This window comes from Thamnophis elegans, chromosome 8, assembly GCF_009769535.1.
Source record: "Thamnophis elegans isolate rThaEle1 chromosome 8, rThaEle1.pri, whole genome shotgun sequence".
NCBI classification, from domain to species: domain Eukaryota; kingdom Metazoa; phylum Chordata; class Lepidosauria; order Squamata; family Colubridae; genus Thamnophis; species Thamnophis elegans.
In genome coordinates, this window is record NC_045548.1 from 23,756,395 (window position 1) to 23,773,819 (window position 17,425).

Consider the following 17,425-nt stretch of genomic DNA (forward strand, 5'->3'; position numbering starts at 1 on the left):
ACGCCTCTATGTCAGACACAGTGGCAGGGCGGCTTTTGCCTCTAGCACCGGGAGGCAGGATGGCTTCCGGCACTAGAGGCAAAAGCTGCCCTGCCACTCTGTCTGACATAGAGGCGTCCTGCCTCTATGGCAGACACAGCGCCGGGGTGTTCAAAAGCCCTGGCGCTGTGTTCGCCATAGAGGCAGGACGCCTCTATGTCAGACACAGTGGCAGGGCTTTTGAACACCCCAGCGCTGTGTCTGCCATAGAGGCAGGACCCCTCTATGTCAGACACAGTGGCAGGGCGGCTTTTGCCTCTAGCGCCGGGGGGCAGGATGGCTTCCGGCACTAGAGGCAAAAGCCGCTGTAGCTGACATAGAGGCGTCCCGCCTCTATGGCAGACACAGCGCCAGGGCGTTCAAAAGTTCTGCCACTGTGTCCGACATAGAGATGTCCTCCTATGTCCAAAAGCCCTGCCACTGTGTCCAAAAGCCCTGCAGCTATGTCCAAAAGCCCTGCCGCTATGTCTGACATAAAAAAAGTGTCAGCCTGCGTGCCAGCAGAGGCGGGTAAAACACCCCCCACCCCCACCCACCCCCACACAAATTACTTACAATAATACAACTACTTACAAATTACAATCCCTCCGACCCACATACCTTTTCCAGCTGTTTCACAGAGGATTTCAACTCTGCTCTTGTCTGCCATGATGAAAATGTAAAAATGTAAAAGGAAAAAGGCAAGAGTTGCTGAGGTCAGACTGTGTTAGCTGCTGCCAGAGTCCCCAATGGATGACTCTGTTTAACTGTTAAAAAAAACTCTAAAAAAACCACCCTCTACCAGGAGGAGTGCGAGAGAACCAAGTGCCTCATCTACATAAGGAATTTTTCGGCTTTTAACCCTTGCTTAACTCTGCTCGAGTGATCATAAAGATAGACCAAATGAGGCATGTGCTTCTCCTGCCTCCTCCTGTTGAGGGCACTTTTTTAGAGGCTTTTTTAAACAGTTAAACACTAAGCAGAGTCATCCACTGTGACTCTGGCAGCAATTACATCAGCCTTTTTCCTTTTCCTTTTTTTTCTTTTCATGATGACAGTGGTGAGGCCCTGCCTCCCCTGACTGCACGTCACTGTGAAAAAGAATTGTCAAAAGGAAACATTAGCCACTAATATGCTCTCCCTATGTGTACACAGAAACATTTTGTAAGAATCCATCGCTCTATATTTGAACATGCAAAGTATATACATGGTTGACATAGTAACCAATGATCATCAATCTTTTTTTCATTTTTCAGTTTCGCTCAGCTGAATAATTTTCATCCTTTTAGCCAAAGATGGCATGCTGAGTTACTTACAAATATCATTAATAACACATGCATTTGTAGTTTTCATTTTTAATATATTCAAATGTCAAAGTGTTGCTTTCTTTTTTTTGTAGTAGTTCTATTGTACTCAGCACTAGTCAGTCTACAGTTGACTTCCCATCTTAAAAAGACTATAAGAACTATGAGAATGCAAGGTGTCTAGAAACAAATCTGTGTAAGGAATAGTTAAAAGAACTGAGTATACCTATCTTGCAAGAGACAAATCTGGGATAAATATCGAAAAAGCTGGCATATACAAGAAGGGACCATCTATTCATTATGGAAAATGAGGACAGGACAATAATCAATGAGATGAAATTAGATGAAAGCAGATTCAAGTTTAACATTAGGAAAGATTTAATACAAAATATGTTTCTACTTATTTCTTGCTAGTTTTCAGTGAACAACTTTTGCTGTCTCTAAACTCTTGGAATGGATGGATGCAATATTACGTTATACACTAAGACATGAATAATAGTGTATATATGTTTAATGAGTTGTTGATCAGAAATGGAACCAGAAATAGGAGAGATAGATTGTTTAGTATCAATAGTTGAAGAGGAAGAATATACTTTTCATTCTAAAAGTGGGGGAACATTTCCTTGATGAATACATCTGTAGGTATTTGCTGTTACATTAAACTCAATGACACTACTACAAATGATAACACAACAAATCTTGCTCGTTAAGTACTATTAGAATTATGAACAGTAGTAAATTGTCAGGTTTGATAAACTTAGCAGCTAACGTAGACCAAATAATTTCTTAGCCTAAACAAACATGAGGGTCTGGAAGCTTCATTTCTTTTCAGAAAACCCTTTTCCCTGCAGCCCTTCTCCACCCTTTCAGTTAGCCACAGATTGAAGACCTGGAAGATAGACTTCCAGCAGGAAGTAGAAGAAACAAATCAACCTACCAATCATTGTGAGCCAGTCCCTAAAATAGCAAATGAGCATCAGAGGAATAGTCTGGTGAAGTGAGGGAGAACTTCTGAATTTAAAAGTTGGCCTGAAAAATTGCTGACATTTCCTGAGAGAGCTATATGGTAAAACAGGATTCCCTGTTTTCAAATCACTATTCCCCCACACTTTGTGTGTACGTAGAACATAGAATAATAGAGTTGGAAGGGACTTTGAATGTCTTGTAGTCCAACCCTCTGCTCATGCCTAATCCTAATCCTATACCATTTCAGATAAATGATTGTCCAATCTCTTTTTGAAAGCTTCCAGTGATGGAGCACCCACAATTTCTAAAGGCAAGCTGTACCATTGATTGATTGCTCTCACCATCAGGAAACTTCTCCTTACTTATAGGTTGTTTCTCCCCTTAATTTCTAATCCATCCATTGTTTCTTGTCTTTTGGTGTTTTGGAAAATAGTTTGACCCCCTCATCTTTAGCTGAAGGATGCTTGCAAATTGAGATAGGTGGCTCTTTACCAAATACATTTCTAGTCCCATAAACCTGATCAATGTGTTTGGAGACCTGAACAGGTAAAGAATCATCTTTTCCACCAAGTAAATTTAGTATTAATTAATAAGTAGCAGATATGGGGAGAGTTGCACTCTGAATTGGTGTGAGAGAGATGGCTTTCTGTGCCCAGCTTCATTGTGCCAGATTTATCTCTCCTGTTGTAGTCCGCTTCAGCTCAAGCTGATCCAGATGTTTGTTTGGGGGTTCAGTTTCAGAAACATAGGAAGAATATGGGAAAGGGCAGCTGGAAAGAATCCAACTGCTAACCCAAAACCAGAATGGAAAACAGTATAGCAGCCGAAGCCTAGAATGGCCAGTATAAATACGTAGACTTCAACTATTGCCCATGTCACCAACTACATTGTTAATGTGGCAAAATATATATTAATAAAAGAGGGAAAACACTATTTTAAAACAAGCAGTTAAAAATGACTCTAAGCTCTCTTTGTTGTGTGCTGAAGATAAGATGGAGACAAAGTCATAGGGACATGTTGAATAACCAAACCAGCAGAATGTGTTTGTCCTGCGTTTAGAGGGTGCTCTTAGTTTAATGGGGCTTACTCTTAAGGAAATAGACATGGACCCTTAAAAACAAAAAGAAAAAAAAAACAGATGGCACTAAAATGGTTTCTGTTCATGTATTATTTGTTATGTGTGTGATTGCAAAGTAAAAGAGGATGTGTATGTATGCATTCAAAACTGATGATTTTAACATGACTTTGATTATGAATGAGTTTTTGATCTTGCCTTTATCGGGTTCATGGACAGAATGCAACTGAGACTTTCTCAGTTGTTTTTAAATTCTTTTTTTCCCCTTTAAATGTGACAGTAATTTTTCCTTTTACATTTTTAGGTAAATCTGAACATTCACATTTTTCTGAAACAAAGGTAAGAATTTATATGAAACATAAGCTGTTAGTAGCAGTCTGTAACACTGACATGAGGCAGAGAGTTCTTCCTCCCTCCCTCCCTCCCTCCCTCCCTATTAAGGCAGAAAAACACAGTTTGAACACAAATCTTTTACTGGATCAATTCAGAAAGTTAAATGTTTCATAAGACTTCCAATATGCTTTGGGGTCAACAGCAAACCAGTCATACAATTTGCTAAACACTGGATACTATATACACCAGTTGAAATTCTGGAGAGCAAACAGAAGTATGAATGATGATTTTGCTTAGAGCTCCATTGTTCTACTTCAGGGACATTTTTAATAACATTGATTTACAATTGCAATCTGACCCAATGTGATTAGCTGCAATGAATACAGCTAAAGCCAGGAAGTTGTACAAGGAGTTCTTGTTTAACAACAGTATTTGAGACTAATAAATCCATCGCTAAGTGTTGCAGTCATAAAGCATGACATTACATAATTGTGTTGACTTACAAAGGCAGTTGCTGTTGCCATTGTTAAGTAAATCCCAGGTGTTCATTAAGTACAGTGATCACCATTCCTGTTGACTTCCCCAATGCCTTTGCTTATTGGAAGTGAAGATCACAAATGGCAATCATGTGGCTGCCAGACTCTGCAACCATCATAATTGGTCAACAGCTGCCAAGTGCCCAAAATCACAATTACATAATTGTTTAAAATATGGTAAAAGTATGATCAAATATGGACTCTATGCTATACCGTCAGCACAGGTGTTCTGTTAAGATTTTAAATATTGGGTGTATATATGTGTATATTTTAATTCAAGTAATGCCAATATTTTTGCTCTAAATTTTTTAAGGGAAGGGAGATGTTTTCTTCTACTATTGTAGTAGCTATATTTTATTTATTTATTTATTATTAATTAATTAATTGTGTATGCTGCCCATCTCACTATCAAACAACTAGGGTGGCTTACCACACACAAAAAAAGAATATGTAAACATGTTAAAATATTAAAATTAACAAGAAATTTGCTAAACTAGTATATGAATGGGATGAGGTGGGATGTTCTTAATCCAGTAGCCAACTCCAGTGTGCAATACCCCCATCACGGCCATACACCAATCGACACAATCAGGTTTTAGGCCCTCCCAGAGGCCGGGAAGGTGCGGGTAGATCTCATCTCCAATGGTACAGTGTTCTAAATGGCAGTAGCCATAGCAGAAAAGCCTCTTACCGGAGATCCTGCCAGCTGAAATTTCTTGGCCAATGGGATCTGCAGCATGTCCTTCTGCCAGAGTGAGTGAGGCAGTCTAATCCCTTTGGAGTGAGATTGTTCCTCAGGTAGAGGAACCATTTGTTTCATTGCTGCTAGCTCCCTATGTTAATTTGTTCAGCTAGTCTTTAATTTAGGGTTTAGGCTTGGAATATACTGCTCTTTGGCTACATACATGCCTATAATATGCAACTAGGTCAGGGGTATCAAACTCAATTTCATTGAGGGCCACATCAAGGCTGTAGTTGACTTCAGGGGCTGGCTGGGTATGACTGACTTGGTGTGTGGCCAACTAGGTGGGCATGGCCAGCTTAACACCACTCTCCAAACTGCTGCCATGTTTTCTCTTCAACTTGGTAGACCAGGCCGAAGCCATGTTGGCCCAATGTTTCCTCTTAGCATTGAGTAGACCAGATCGATGCGGGCCAGCCCCTTACATTTCCCAGGATGGCCCCGCATGTTAGATCTGACCACATCACGAGCATTGCAGGCCTTGAGTTTGACACCCCTGAACTAGGTAAATAGTCCATGTTTATCCCAAAATATATCAAAAGTAGATTCAATGGATTTATTATCTGTACTTATTACTGAATTTAGATTTCAGTCAGGTTCACTAGAAATATTATGAGTTAAGGTACAAGAACAAATAGATATTTGTAAGTCACCCAGATTGATATTAACATTAGACAGTTAAACAAACAAAAGACTGCATTTTTCCTGAGCTCACTTCTCTAAAACTTATCAATTCATCCAGTGGGACTACTTTCAATGATCTCATTTAATCTGATCTTGGTGAAAATCTATATCAAAAATTAGTTGCATACAAAAAGATATGCTCCCAATTAGTTAAAATATCCATATTGACATTTGCCCTAGTCAGAATCTGACATGACTTTTAAAAATGTCACAATACTTTGCAGTCATGCAGATGTAATTCATACATTACGTTTACTGTAACTGTAGAAACAGTACAGCTGGCCTAGCTAGCTATTTGTTGTAGTTTTGAAATGTGCAGCAATCAGCAATCTTTATTATTTGTGTTATCCAATACTGACTAATTCATATCACAGTGAACTAATTCAGTCATCTAAAAGATTACCAGTGTAATCAAATAGCCAAAATGTTCTTTTCTCTGTAGTTGACATTGAACAATACAAGGTACAATGAACTTGATACAAGAGGAGACACTTTAAAATATCTACCTGCATGTTCTCTAATTTGTTAATATTTATAAAGCTCCAATTAAATATTAAAAAGTACTGTTTCTGTTATAATTGTATAGGTAATAGACTTTCAGAGTGCAATTCATGAAAGGTTAATTGTGAAGCTACAATTTTAAATATATTTGGTTTCTTTGTTTGTTGAGGGAGTTCACATATCCAAATAGGAAAATTAACAAACCTTCTATTTGAAGAGTGAAACAGTTTTCTCTGACCTGTACATAATGTTCTCAAGAATGTTGAAGAAAAGTCATGTGCTAGTAAAGGGAACAATGTATGTACTTAAATAACTGCTTTCATTGTTTAGTTTAGAGTGTTCTAAACTATTATTAGAGGAATGTAATATTTTATATGGAATATTATGATAGTGTTGATTAGAACTTAAATAAAATGGATGGTGTAATCATCTATTTGCCAATTTAGAAATAATCTGCACTCAATTTCAATTGGTCTAATTCCTTAGTATGTTTACAGTGTAATTTATGCTATTACTATGAATTAATTAATATTGGTATTATATTTTATGTCATAATCCATTTAGTTTGGATTAATATGTTTCGGAAGTTTGTAAATCAGAATATTAAGTGGCACCAAAATTTCTAACATGGCAGGATTAAACATAATTTGCTATGATTGCTATGATGATTTTTGAACTTTAAAAAAAAAAAAAACTGAAGGAATAAATAGCCCTGAGAAAATTTAGAGAAGCAAGAATTTTGGCCCAAAACAGCTTTTTTACTGTTTACAAGGAAAAACATGCATTGAGGCTTTGTTATTTTATTTATGAATATGAGAACTTCAGGGAAAGAACCAAGCCTATGGACAATGCTGTATTATATTGTTTAAGTGTGGGAGAATGGTATGCATAATTTTGTATTACAGCATGAAACGTGAAAATAAAAGACCCTAATATAATTAAAAGGTCTGTTTTTAATACTTGTTTATTAAATATATAACAAAGCGAGAAAGAACCCGCCCTTATATTAGCTTTCTAATTATCTGCATTAAAGTCAGTTATCTTTATTAAACTAACTGAAGTCTATTATTTAAATTTCAGTCCCTTTCAAACATGAAAGCACTAGGAGGGGTAGCTATGAAAAAGAGATTTAGAGAGATGTTTGTCCCATTTCCCTTGTATCAGTTCTCATTTCTGTCCTACATTTTCCTCTTGGAACTTTCCCTTTCATTCCCACTTTTCCTCCCTGAACCTAAATCTGTAAGAGTAGACTCTCTTCCTATATTATGAGGAGTAAGCTTGCTGTTTTCTACTCAACTGAGCTTTGACATGCCTATTCAGCAGAAGACAGCTGAAACATAGAAAAAGCACAGTTCCACAGGTAGACTTCAAAGGAAGTATGATTGCATAATATTGAAAGTAATCTGGTTACAGCCTGGTTATTCAAAGCAACAAACAAAAATTAAACACATCTACTTTATCCAATTTCAGGACTTTGAAAAGTACAATCAGCAAGATAGTTTGTTGGGTGGGGGGCAAGCTGCATATTAGAATTAGTTAATGTCTGGATTATATTGTAATATGTATTTTCCGTATATAATATTGATTTGGTAAGAGGTTTTTTTCTTGTTTACTCATTTAATATAAGCTAGTCTTTTACAATCTGTTGCTTTTCAGATATTTTGGACTTTAAGTTAAATAAAATAGAAGATGCAAACTGACTGTTTATCTAAAACCTGATATAATCTCTTTTCAGGTTATAGAATCACTAGGAATTATTATTTATAAAGCACTGGATTATGGCTTGAAAGAGAATGAAGAGCGAGAGCTAAGCCCTCCCTTGGAGCAACTGATTGATCATATGACTAATACAGTGGACGTAGATGCAACCAAAGATGAAGGTTATGAAGCTCTGGATGAAGCTGCAGATGATGAACATAAAGACAGTATTGAAGTTATACAGTCTTATAGAGATGTCATGAAGGTATAGTTTTAATCTGTTTATTCAGTGTTGATATTTAAGAAACAGTTAAATTAAATGACACCTTTTATGCTTAGGCACTGACGTGGTTGTCTAATAAGAATATTAGAGTTTACCTAGATATTATAATGTTAACCCTGTTCACCCAGATACTATATTCTAATTTAAAATATTATTTTCCTCTGATATATACCTTGGCATAAACCTATTTTTTGTTTTTGTTTTACCACATTTCAGTTTTCAAGAGTTTATTGTCTTCTATTACAGTCATTCCAATGCGAAACGTCTTGGGAATTTCATCACTGCATTGATGTAATATTCTTCTACAACCCACACATTCTTAGCACATTCCATTTTCATATAAACACATACCAGACAGATCTGTTCATTTCAGTCAGATTAAAATCTAAAGGACAATTTTTTTTGCAATATGCAAAGTTGGGTACATAAAAAAATATTTTTCTGTAAATAGTCCTTTATTTAGCCTTATTTATTTAGCATTGTAAAGTTACTTTTTAATTCAGCATGAAAGTTTTTTTGTCAAAATACAAAATACAATATTTACATCTTAAGTAGTTACTATCTCTAGATCATTAGTAACATAGCCTTTGAGTAAACATTGATTCCCGGTGACTTTCTTCCACACTTAATGACCAATTGCTTGGCAACTGTTTAAAGTTAAGACCACCCACCCACCCTCCAAGCTACTTACAATTTGGTTCTAGAGTTCTGACAGCTGCAATCAATGACTGCATTTCAGGCACTTGACAACCAGCTCAATTTTGTGGCCAATTGCAGCATTCCTTGAACCCATGACCACAATTTTTGACATTGTTTGACAGTTTCTGACCTCTTTGTCTGGGTTCCACAAAAAATAGCCAAGATGAGTATGATTCATGTAATGATTTTGACAATTGTTTAATGACCACAGTGTTCACTGAACAACTGCTGCAAAAATAATAATAAAATCTGATCCAATTACATAGGTCCCTCGACTTACAGCCATCATGACTTACAACAGAAACAGGCTCCATTGTGGTTATAAGTCAAAAGTGCTTATAATGTAGGCATGGTTTTCTATTGCCCTCTCTTTGAACATTTCTTTCAACTTTAAAGGCTATTCAGTAGACTAATATCAAACAGATACAATTCTGCTTAGCTTGTTGAGAGCCACTTGATTATATGCCATCCAATGGATATCTATAATGTACTATGTAGGAGAAGATTTGGGTAAACAAATGTCCAATTTCACCTGATCAAAACAACCTTCTACAATACATTACCATAGGTAACAGCACATAGAATTTGGGTTTGTGTGATATACTTGCTGTCTATATGGCTGTGCCACAATTAGAAAAAAACAAAATATGTCCATTTATGATAAAGTCACAATTTGCTGCAGTTTTGAATAATGAAGGAAAAAATTGGTGAAGCGTTGTTTTAACCAATAACATAGCATCATCTGCAAACCTTCCTTTGCATACCTCAAATGTTCCTTATGCTTTTATCCATAAATATATTAAACAACCAAGGAGACACTCTCCCCCAAGCCTACCCAATTTTCAACCATTCACTAAGCATTCCTTTTGGACAGATGGTTTATTTTCATCATATGCTGCACCTACTATGTTCAGCAAACAACCATCAGTTCCATATTTATGCAAAAAATCTGGACTGCAAACTTTTTCCTAGCACAATGACACAAATGCACTTGCAAAATTTTAACTTTAAGAACAATCATAATTTGCTTCCTTGTTTGCTCAAATGATGCCTAATTTCTCTGCAAGAGAATTATAGTTTTTTAAAACCATTATTATATTGCTCGTGGTAGAAGATTTCTGTATGTGTAATGAGTTTGGATAGCTTTGATGGTTTACAAAAGTATACTCAGATAAAGTAATGATAAAATTCTTTAAAAAATAATTCTAAAAGGTTTGTTTGAAAAAGCACTTTTTTCCCCATCCTGCTTTAATAAGAAAGTGTTTGCAGATAGGCAATATGTTCGCCCACTCATGTAAACTCAAGCACTTTTTAATTTTTTATTCTGAAATGCTGCACACCTAAAAAACTGCACAGTATCTAAGTATCTCTGTGTTATCTTTTTCAGGCTAATCTTTCTTGGCGAATGCCGTTTTAAATTCAGGGTTGTTGTTTTTTTGTTTTTTTGGCGTATTGAAGAAAGCTATGCTATCCTGTACAGGTAGTCCTCGACTTATAACAGTTCACCTAGTGATTGTTTGAAGTTACAACGGCATTGAAAAAAGTGACATGACAATTTTTCACACTTATGACCATTGCAGCATCCCCATATCACATGATTTACATTTGAATACTTGACAACTGACTCACATTTATAATGGTTGCAGTATCCCAGGATCATATGATTCCCTTTTGCAATCTTCTAACAAGATTTCCCTTGAGTTCACAACTGTGATATAGCCAAATTTATGGACACTAGAACTAACCTTCCTCATTTCTAAATCACTTTTGGGATTTTATCATCTTCACAGTTAAAGAGAGATTTTCTTTGGAAAAGATAAGCACTTCTCTGGCAACTTTATATTTGGAGCTACATTTAAATTGAAACATGGGAAATTTTTATCAATATTAGCTTGACTCTCAAAAAATTGGAAATTAAAGTAACTAAAATATTCATATAAATTTTTTTATTTTATTTTTAAAACACAAAATTGAAAACTTACTTTTTAATGGATCTGGGTTGCAGGATTATAGCCTGAAGCTTCAGACTGGCATTGCTTAATTTGCTTTATCTGATTAGTCGTATTTATAAACAAAGAATTTCCTTTTTTGAAACTTTTTTTTAAATGAACAGAAATGAACTTTTTGCATAAGAAACCTGTCTTGCTTACATATTAATTGTAAAACAAAACCTTAAAGATTGTTTACTACACCTGGGCATTTTACGGCCAGGTGGCCACATCCGGCTCTTTGGCTTTCCTATCCAGCCCTTGGTGGTGGGGCTGGGAGTGAGGGTGGAGTGAGGTCAGCAGGGAGGATGGGGAAATGACAGCAGCCTTCCACAACAATCCCAGTTTCTCATGTGGCCCATTGTGAAAATTAATTGCCCACCCCTGCTTTAAACCATATTTTAATTTAGTGAAGATCTGGAACTAATTACAAACAATGTACAGTCAAAAACAAATCTGCCAGGCTTTATAACTTGAAGAAGAAATTCTTGAGCTGATACTGATCATGGAAACAGTTTGCTAAGTTCACATTGATCCAAATGTATCTGGAGGAGAAATAATCCTCCCATTGTTTTGGTTTTTTTCCTACTGCAATTCCCACTAGTCAAGCCTTCAGTACAATTATTATATTAGGATTTATTCTAGATGCACTGGTTTTATTAATGCATATATTCTTGGGCAAAATAGCTCTAGGTATTGCTGGATGATGTATAGTTAAACAACATTTGTTTTTTATTTTCTTGGATGAAGAATAATTCAAGTATGGTTAATTTTTTTTGTGATACTGAAAAGTGAAATTACATTTCTCTGATATTTAAACTATAAATCGGGCATTCATATTTTCTTTGTAAAACAAAACTCATTATACTATTGTAACATGTTTGCATAGCTTTGCGCTACCCATCTGCCAACCCAATCAGATGCGCCAAATCACTATCAAGCAGTATGTCGCGCACTATTTGCTGAAACAATGGAGTTGTACACATTCTTGGCCAAAATTAAAAGTGCTAGAGAGGTAAGTAATGTACAAATCACTTAGTCATTTGGCTTTTTGCATTTTAAAAATGTCATATATTTATGTTCTTTAGTATTAACACTCCAAAACAATTGTTTTTGTAAATACTATACTTCTATTTTGTGAATTACATTTGTCATAATTATTTTGATTTCCATGGCACCATATAATTATCTTTTAAATCTGTCAATATTGGTACTGGGCTCTTTTACGATTATATTTATTTGGATTTTAGTTTTTAAATGGATATATTTAATATAAATTCATTTTGTGATTTGAAAGTAGATTCAAGCTTTTCACTTCTCACCATCTTGTTCCTTTACTACTTTCACTATACCTTTCATATCAGTGTGTTAACATATTATCTTCTTTATTGTGTCTGTTAAAAACATTGTTTGGAAGTATCAAAATAAACATGTGATAATTATAATTTTTTAAAATGTGAGTTTAAAATCTTTTAAAACTGACGGTGCTGACATTGTTTCAGATGTTGCTAAATTATAATGCATAATATCCTTTACCACTGACCATGCTGGGTAGAATTAATAGTTACAGTTCAGCAATATCTGTAGGGCACCGATCTTATTGTAAACATTTTTTTTCTTTTAATTAATAGAATTTAAAGAAAATGCAGGAAATGGACAAAGAAAGAAATGAGGACTCTAGCACTGACCTTGATGAATTAAAAACTGCTGATTGGGTAAGATTACTTTTTTAAAATAAAGTAATGGATTTGTATTACAAACTTATAGACAGACAACACAATCTATATCAAATGATTCTATCAAATGTATTAAAAGATGCATATATCTAAAATCTATAAAATCATGGCTAATATTATATCTGTTCTTCCTCTATAAAGTAAATAATAAAGAATGTATTATTACTGAAGTTAAGAAACATGACTCCAAGATGCTCTATTAATTTCAGGACATGCAACTGATTATTTTATGTGACAATGTAAATAACTGCTTGCTTGTTTATAACCTTTCCTATCCTGCTTACATGCTTACAAAGATATATTGGCTCTGTTAGCTAAAATGGAAATTAGCTGGAAAAAGATAATTGTCTCAATATTCAATAAAATAAACTCTAGCTTATAAAAACGGAGGCATCATTTTGTTTCAGGATACATGTAGAAGTTATAATGAGTATTTAAGTATAAGTATTTAAGTTTAGTAGAGCTTAAAATACAATAATACAAACTTAATCACCTATACACCTTTTATTCTTAACTACTTCAGGCACAGTTTTGGATTCAAGTTATGAGAGATTTGCGAAATGGTGTAAAACTGAAGAAAGTTCAAGAACGTCAGTACAACCCTCTTCCCATAGAATATCAGCTCACTCCGTATGAAATGTTGATGGATGATATTCGATCCAAGCGCTATACTTTAAGAAAGGTTACGGTAAGCTCCGTCAAAATTTTATCATTCTTTGTATAGCCTTAAACTATGTTAGGACTACTAAAAAGGACAAAAAAGAGAAAACTATTTTAGTTAATTTGAAAAACTAATGCCTTCTGGAGGTGTTTTATATTGTTTTGTTTAATTTTTGCCCTTAAAATATTAGAATCTTAGTTAATTTTACAAGCTGTTTTGAAAATCACCTCGACTTCAATAAAAGTGATTATGTTATAGGATCTGCTATTTGGAAGAAAAAGGACCTTATTTCTTTAGGCACAGAAAAACTAGTTGCATAGATTTTTGTATTGTATCATATTAAATTAACAAAAATTGCTGTTCAGCAGGAACACTACCCTGTTTCCCTGAAAATAAGACCTCCCTGGATAATAAGCCCAATTGGGCTTTTGAGCGCATGCGTTAAAATAAGCCTTCCCCAAAAATATTGCAACACAGCAGCAGCCATGATGTGATCATACTCGCCGCCACCTGCACCTCAAAAATAATAAGACTTCCCTAAAAATAAGGCCAAGTGCTTATTTCAGGGGTCAAAAGAAAATAAGATCCTGTCGTATTTTCGGGGAAACATGGTAGTTTATAAAATTGAAGTTCATTTTATTTCATTGTATGAAAGCTATAAAAATCCTTTACCAAAAAAATTGAATAGCTTGTAGGTATCCCTTCCTGTGACCATTGAGCACAGGATACCCCCTAAAGCTAATGCTTTATATAGAGTAATCTAAAGTCCAAAATCCATGAATTCAATTTCCGAAGACCTTTTGAACATCTGGGTAGCTATATTTTACAGGTTTCAGATAATATAAAACTGGTTACATAGTGCCTGCCTCCCGGTGGTCAATGAGCTGCATTTCAGTTTCCACTGCAATGATGTTTGATCTACAATTCATTGTCCTTTTGGATTGCATGATACTGATGTGGAAGCAAAATAATAGATATTTTTCTTTCTCTCTTTTAGGTCAATGGGGATATTCCTCCACGATTAAAAAAGAGTGCCCATGAAATTATCTTGGACTTTATCCGGTCTCGACCTCCATTAAATCCTGTATGTAATACAATGGAGAATACAGGGGGGCAAAATTAATGAACACAAGAAATTTTCTATATCTTTTTACTTTAACCATATTCAGCTTTCTTCTACTGCTTTTCCTAGTCTTCCCTAAAATATAGAAAAGACAGATTTCTTTTTTTATATAGTTTGTAGCGTCCTTGTGACATCTTTCAAATGCATTTATATAAAATTAATACACATTAGAAATAAAATTTTGAAATAAAATCTCATATATTTTTGCTGTTTTATATCAGCGTCCTTTATGAAACATGCCTTATGCACTATCCATATGCAATATCAATTCGATGTGTCTGCTATAGCTGATATTTCTTTTAGCCTGTTGGTTATGTCATCTATTCTGATATGAGGATCTGTTCCTTATCTGAAAATGTGACTATGTGTATGTGTTCCCATTAGAGTGAATCAGATATACATATACCAGAATAACAGAGGAGCAAAATTGGAAGGGAACTTGTAGGTCTTCTAGTCCAACCTCCTGTTCAAACAGGAAACCCTATACGGGTGATGGCACACAGTGACTTTTCTGTCACTGTGTGCCAATCCGTGTGCCAGAAATGGCATGCAGAACCATCCCGCCTGGAACGTGCGGCCTTGCTGGCCTTTGTGTAAGAGCACCGAAACCCGGAAGAGTAGTATTCTGGCACAGATGTGCGTGTCGGCACCTGAACTTCCTGTTTCTGGTGTGAGTGTGTGCCTGATGAACAGCTGGGCGCATGCATGCGATGGAAATCCGGACGTTTGGATCCCAGCATGTATGTCGAAACGCTGCGCTTCCGGGTTTCAGCGCTCCCGCGTGCGAGGACCAGCTGGCCAGTGCACGTGCATGCACAGGAACCCGGAAGAGGAGCCAGCAAGGCCATGCGTCCTGGGCGAAATGGCTCTATGTGCCACTTCTGGCACGTGTGCAATAGGTTCTCCACCATCGGCCTATACCATTTTAGACAAATGATTGCCCAATCTCTTCTTAAAACTTCCTCTACAAAGAGAAACAAGGTGCTAATTCATAACTCTGGTTCTTTGAGTGGTCATCTATGCCTTGATATAACCTTCCCTTCATCCCTCTCAGGTCTCTTCTTTGGTCTGCAAGAAAGAACTTCTTTTTGATATCAGTTCAAGATATTAGGCAGCTAGCCAGAAAACCAAACCTATAGAATGTGCAGTGGCCAGACAAGGGGTGTTTTTCCCATTTAAAACACATTTAATGCATTGTGAAGAAGAGTTAGAATCTACTTAAACAAATATGCAATGGTTGCTTGAAAAGCCAGTTATATTGTAGGCAAGCAATCTATTATTTTTAAATTGTAGCTTAAAAATTTACCATTATCTTATTTCAATAGACATGCAATTCAGATAAAGCCATGTAAATTGATGAGCATTATCAGTATTTTTCTTTGAGTTACATTATTCTTTCCAGGCATCTGCAAGAAAACTGAAGCCAACTCCACCGCGGCCACGTAGCCTCCATGAAAGAATTCTGGAAGAAATAAAATCTGAAAGAAAGCTAAGACCTGTTTCACCTGATGAGATCAGGCGTAGCAGGCTAGGTGAGTACTTTGATTTTGATGAAACCTGGTTCATCTCTCTGGGCTCAGGAACTGAGTGGAATGTGTGTGATTTGTCCTTGGACAATAACACCCCCCCCCCCCAAAATACCAAGAGGTCTAGGCTAGACTGAGAAGATGAAACAGACCCCCCCCAAAGAAGGCAATTAAGTTATCAAGAAAATTATGGTGCATATGTGACAACCATCCACCCTGTTGCACTGTATGACACTGAATGCTGGGTGGCAACAACAGGGACTGAAAACTATCTCTATGCCATGGAAATGCAAATGATCGGGCATCTCCCTTGTTGACCACATCACAAATGATACCATTCGACAGCATTTTGGTGTGGAAGCAATTACAGAGAAGATGAGAGAAGGCCAGCTCCACTGGTATGGACATGTCCAGAGAACAGCATCTTCCACTGTGGCAAAAACAATAAAACAGAACAATAAAATAAAACTGTATGCTTTCCCATATAATTTTAATATCAAAGTATCTATGCAGCACTGGTATAGCTTTTATCAGTTTGATTTTAAGAACTACTTATCAGAAGCTTGAGATGCGAATAAGATAATAAGAAAACTCTTCCTTACTGCCTTTTCTCAGAACACTTTGCAAATCACTTTTGAAAGGATTGCAACTCAGATTTAAAAGACATGTCTGTGTGTGTAGGAGACAGAGAGGGTCCTATGAAATGGGGCCTATCCCCCTCCCCATGTATAAAGTGTCTCATTTTGTAAGAACATTTTTTTTCACATTTGGAAAAAAAAATCTCCAAACTTTAGATCTCAAAACTGATTTTCTGTCACATCTCAATTTTTTACATAATTGTAATTTTTAGGGGAAAAGATAAATACCAGAGTAGTAGTGCTTATTCATGCTGTTTTTCATGCCTTTTTTAGATGTACCCACATCAGCAGCCTCCCAAAACCTATTAGAAAGCTGTATAGCGAATGGCAGCTTGGAATCCAAAGCAAAGGTAAATGGCCTAGGTACAACAACAAAATTAACGGTGCAGCGGAAGAGACTTTTGAAAGCTCCCACTTTGGCTGAACTGGGTAGCTCAGATTCAGAGGTAAGATGCATAGCAACAATACATTCCTTCAGTTTTAGATTTTTACAGATAGTCCTTGACTTATAATTGATCATTTAGCAACCATTCAAGTTATGACAGACCTCCCCAAAACTACTTACAACCCAGGTTTGTTGTTTCAGCAGTTTCCTTCTGCGGTAAGGTGATAGTATTTTGGGCGCTTGCCAGTCAGCCTGCATTTGCAATTGCCATATCCTGCACTCATATGACTTCAATTTATGACCTCTTTTTTTTTAATCGGAAAATAATGTTTACTTCTGGTTTCTGGCAAAAAAACACCCATTGTGGACCATAGACTTATTTAACCACCACTGTATTCACTTGCCAAACAATGCATTCACTTGACGATTGCCGCATTTGCTTAATTATCACTGCAAAAATGATAATAAAACCAGGGCGTAAATCCAGGCTAAATTACAGTCATAAGTTGAGGACTACCTATAATGGGTT

The 17,425-nt window shown here is 36.1% G+C and overlaps 1 protein-coding gene across 2 annotated transcripts in view; it reads left to right on the forward strand.

Moving 5' to 3' along the window:
- SPIRE1 (spire type actin nucleation factor 1) overlaps positions 1 to 17,425 on the forward strand; it is a 46,692-nt gene that overhangs the window by 11,917 nt on the left and 17,350 nt on the right. Inside the window, exons 2-9 of one of the 2 annotated variants that reach the window (XM_032223137.1) lie at positions 3,668 to 3,702; positions 7,895 to 8,122; positions 11,717 to 11,842; positions 12,459 to 12,542; positions 13,087 to 13,251; positions 14,222 to 14,308; positions 15,750 to 15,879; positions 16,785 to 16,957. In XM_032223137.1, coding sequence (XP_032079028.1) covers positions 3,668 to 3,702; positions 7,895 to 8,122; positions 11,717 to 11,842; positions 12,459 to 12,542; positions 13,087 to 13,251; positions 14,222 to 14,308; positions 15,750 to 15,879; positions 16,785 to 16,957 — 1,028 coding nt within the window. The remainder of the gene's footprint in view (positions 1 to 3,667; positions 3,703 to 7,894; positions 8,123 to 11,716; positions 11,843 to 12,458; positions 12,543 to 13,086; positions 13,252 to 14,221; positions 14,309 to 15,749; positions 15,880 to 16,784; positions 16,958 to 17,425) is intronic. The other variant, XM_032223139.1, reaches the window with a different exon arrangement.